Source organism: Hibiscus syriacus, unplaced genomic scaffold (genome assembly GCF_006381635.1).
Source record: "Hibiscus syriacus cultivar Baekdansim isolate YM2019G1 unplaced genomic scaffold, ASM638163v2 tig00111013_pilon, whole genome shotgun sequence".
Taxonomy (NCBI): domain Eukaryota; kingdom Viridiplantae; phylum Streptophyta; class Magnoliopsida; order Malvales; family Malvaceae; genus Hibiscus; species Hibiscus syriacus.
In genome coordinates, this window is record NW_024062953.1 from 1,302,614 (window position 1) to 1,305,630 (window position 3,017).

At 41.5% G+C, this 3,017-nt stretch overlaps 1 protein-coding gene across 1 annotated transcript; it reads left to right on the forward strand.

Annotated features, from left to right (window-relative positions):
* The first annotated feature begins 709 nt into the window (after positions 1-709).
* Positions 710-3,017, forward strand: LOC120149978 (50S ribosomal protein L17-like). Its single transcript, XM_039162688.1, has 4 exons — positions 710-770; positions 2,284-2,479; positions 2,548-2,625; positions 2,867-3,017. The coding sequence occupies exons 1-4, from the start codon at positions 710-712 to the stop codon at positions 3,015-3,017; spliced, it is 486 nt and encodes a 161-aa protein (XP_039018619.1).

Below are 3,017 nucleotides of genomic sequence, written 5' to 3' on the forward strand. Positions count from 1 at the left end.
AGACTCTTTTCTGCTCCCTTTCCAGTTTGTCTGCTCTATCTTTCTGAGAATCGGCATCTAGTTTCCATTGATAACGTTCAGCTTCAAGTTCCTTAACTCTCTGTTTCAACTTATTATTCACAGCTTCAAACTCTGCCTTGACTATCTCAAGTTCAGAAGGGACAGGCCTGAGATGTTCCTCCATGGTCCGGGTGTCTTCACAATCTGGCATCGGGATGCTATCATTCTTTCTCAATCTTCGCCACTCCATATAATCCGGAGTAAGCATATCTCTGGCAGCCACGACATCCATCCGATATACTTTCTTCCATGACTCGACTGCCTCTTTGATCATCTTCTTTTAACTGTCACTGTGATACACAAACTATGATGTAGATAATTCGTATGTTGCTGGGATAAACTGACGTGCCCCATACTGTCTAAGTGCCAACAACAGAGCATACCCAACTGCACCCCAAAGTCCAAATAAGGTCATAGTGTCAGAATCCTCAAATCAAAAAAAAACATCACTGAGGAACAACCAGGGGGCTCTCCAAGTAATATCCCGGTCCTGAAAATGAGTGAAGACCTTCATCCATTCTTCCTTCGAAGCGCCTTCATGCCATTTCATAGTGATGAACTCTCCCAATGGTGAATAGGTAGTGCTGAATCGGTGGTAGGCAACTCCGTTAGTCTTCCAGAAGTGGCTGTGAATCCAGACTTGAAGGAGATGAACACATCCAATGAACCTTCCTTCACCAGTTCTTCTATAATGATTAAGAGACCGAAAGGTCTCGGCTAAGATGGTCGACGCTGGGTTGACTCGCCTTGGAAGTTGTTCAAATAGTTCTACTACGGCTGCATCGATGCACCCCAAGGTCTTCGGAAATATAATCAAACCGTACAGACCCAGTGCAAAAAGATCTATAGACTTCCATTCATCAGGGTGATTCTTCATTAGTTGTTTTATATGGATCCACTCGATTCCTTCCCCGCTACCTTTGTGTCGGAGTCGATCAGTCACCCACTTTTCATCAACCCCTGCAATCTTGGTCAGTCCGTTCTTAAAAGGCTGACCCTTGATATGTTTGATATATGTCTTCTCTAGTCTGATGCTTTCGCAGTGCAGTAGTGTGGTATACTCTTCGATAGTGGACACCATGTCCTCCCGGTTAAAGGTGAAGCAACTATATCTCGGGTTCCAGAATTGAATCAGTGCTCGGAGCAGGGGCTCATCAGTTTTGACATGAAGTAAGAGGGCAATATCACCATATCGTTGGTTGAACTTCTGCTTTCTGTCATTCTTCCAACTGTCCCAAATGTTTTGCAACTTTTGGACATCATTCTGTTTCAGGCTGACAGAGGCATAGCTAAACAGCTCTGACACGTAGTTCCCCTGAAGACTGTCTCCCTTCTCTTTCTGAGTCATCTCGAACCATAGTCGTGCCTCGACGTTCTTAATCTCTTGTATTACAACACCTTTGTCCATTAATTCAGATTATTTTATGTGTAACAAACGCTTTTTAAGGATCAATAGCCTCTTATTATGATGCAAATGCTAAAAAAACAAACACAAATGCATAAATTTAGTAAAATAAATAAATAAATAAATAAATGACGAAAGGGAAAAAAAAGAAATGATTAAGGTAAAAATATCCTAGGTTTTGGAAATGTGGTTTCGGGGTAGGCTCTAATTCTCCATAGTCTCTCAGTTTAGGTTCTAAAAACGGTACCCGAGTTATCCTTGCCGATGCCCCATTGGGCTTGCCGGTGCCCCCTTGGGCTTGCCAGACCCTTAGCCCTAAACTCATCACAGGCTTGTGTGGACTAAGTTATACTCGAGGGGACACATTCCCTTATGCCCGCACGGTGAATAAATTCACACGAAGACATAAGGTATATGAATCCCAAAGGCTACTTGCTATGCCCGCAAGATGAATAAATTCACACGAAGGCGCCGCTTTCACCCCACTTAAAGCAGGGTTTGGAGCTCGGGTTTAGAGCCTTAGATGAAAAATCAATGAAATGCTCTTGGAAGCTTGCAAATTTGGATGTGTCATGTTGTGGTCGTTGCCTATATCGTGATTGATAAATTGATCAACGATTGAAGAGAATGTGTGATAGTGGTTAATGATCTTGGTCCGGTTTTAAATGTTAAGTAGTTGTTTAGAACATTTCTTGGTTGTTTAACTAGACGTCCATTCATAAGGTATCTCAAAATGAAGTTCTGGTCAGTGGCGGTTGTAACGATCAGAAGATGATCCACTGGTTTGCTGACTCCTATCATTGAAGTGGGGATTTGAGATTTTTTTTGCAGTATAAACTATGCTGTTCTATTATGGTGGTATTTTTCTTTTATTAGATCTGACTATTCAACATTGCCTTGTTCCTTTTCAAAATTCTTTAAGGGTTCACTTTCTGCTGCAACGCGTGCTGCTGCTTTTGTCCGAGGGGATGATGTTATTCACAAGCTATTTACTGAACTGGCATATCGATACAAGTGAATTCTCTACCTGTTTCTTTTCTATTTACTTTAATGTCATATTGATTCAATCATTTGTGTTGCAGAGACAGAGCAGGTGGATATACTAGATTGCTTCGAACTCGCATTCGAGTTAGTGATGCTGCACCAATGGCCTATATCGAGTAAGACTATCTATTTGCTAACTGCAAGCTCTTTGTTGAAAATTAGCTGAACTAGATCAGTTAATTCAGTCTGCAATTGAATAAAATTGAAATTTTAAGGCTCGTAAGCCGTATTGAAATCGATCGATTTTCTTTCGATGTTCATTTGCATGTTTCAACTGTGCTCATAAAATTTGCATGTTGATAAATCAAAGATAAGGGTCATCTTTCATTTTGATGATGTTCTTGCACATTTGAACATGTTTATTGACAGAGAAAACGAACTTAGGCAGTCTAAGCCACCGACTCCACCACTGCCGCCAAGGCCCGCTCTTGATCCGTGGATAAAATCACGGCTTAGCAGGCAGTTTGCGCCCTCTAAAGAGGAGAAAAGCTCCGAATCCGAGATATAA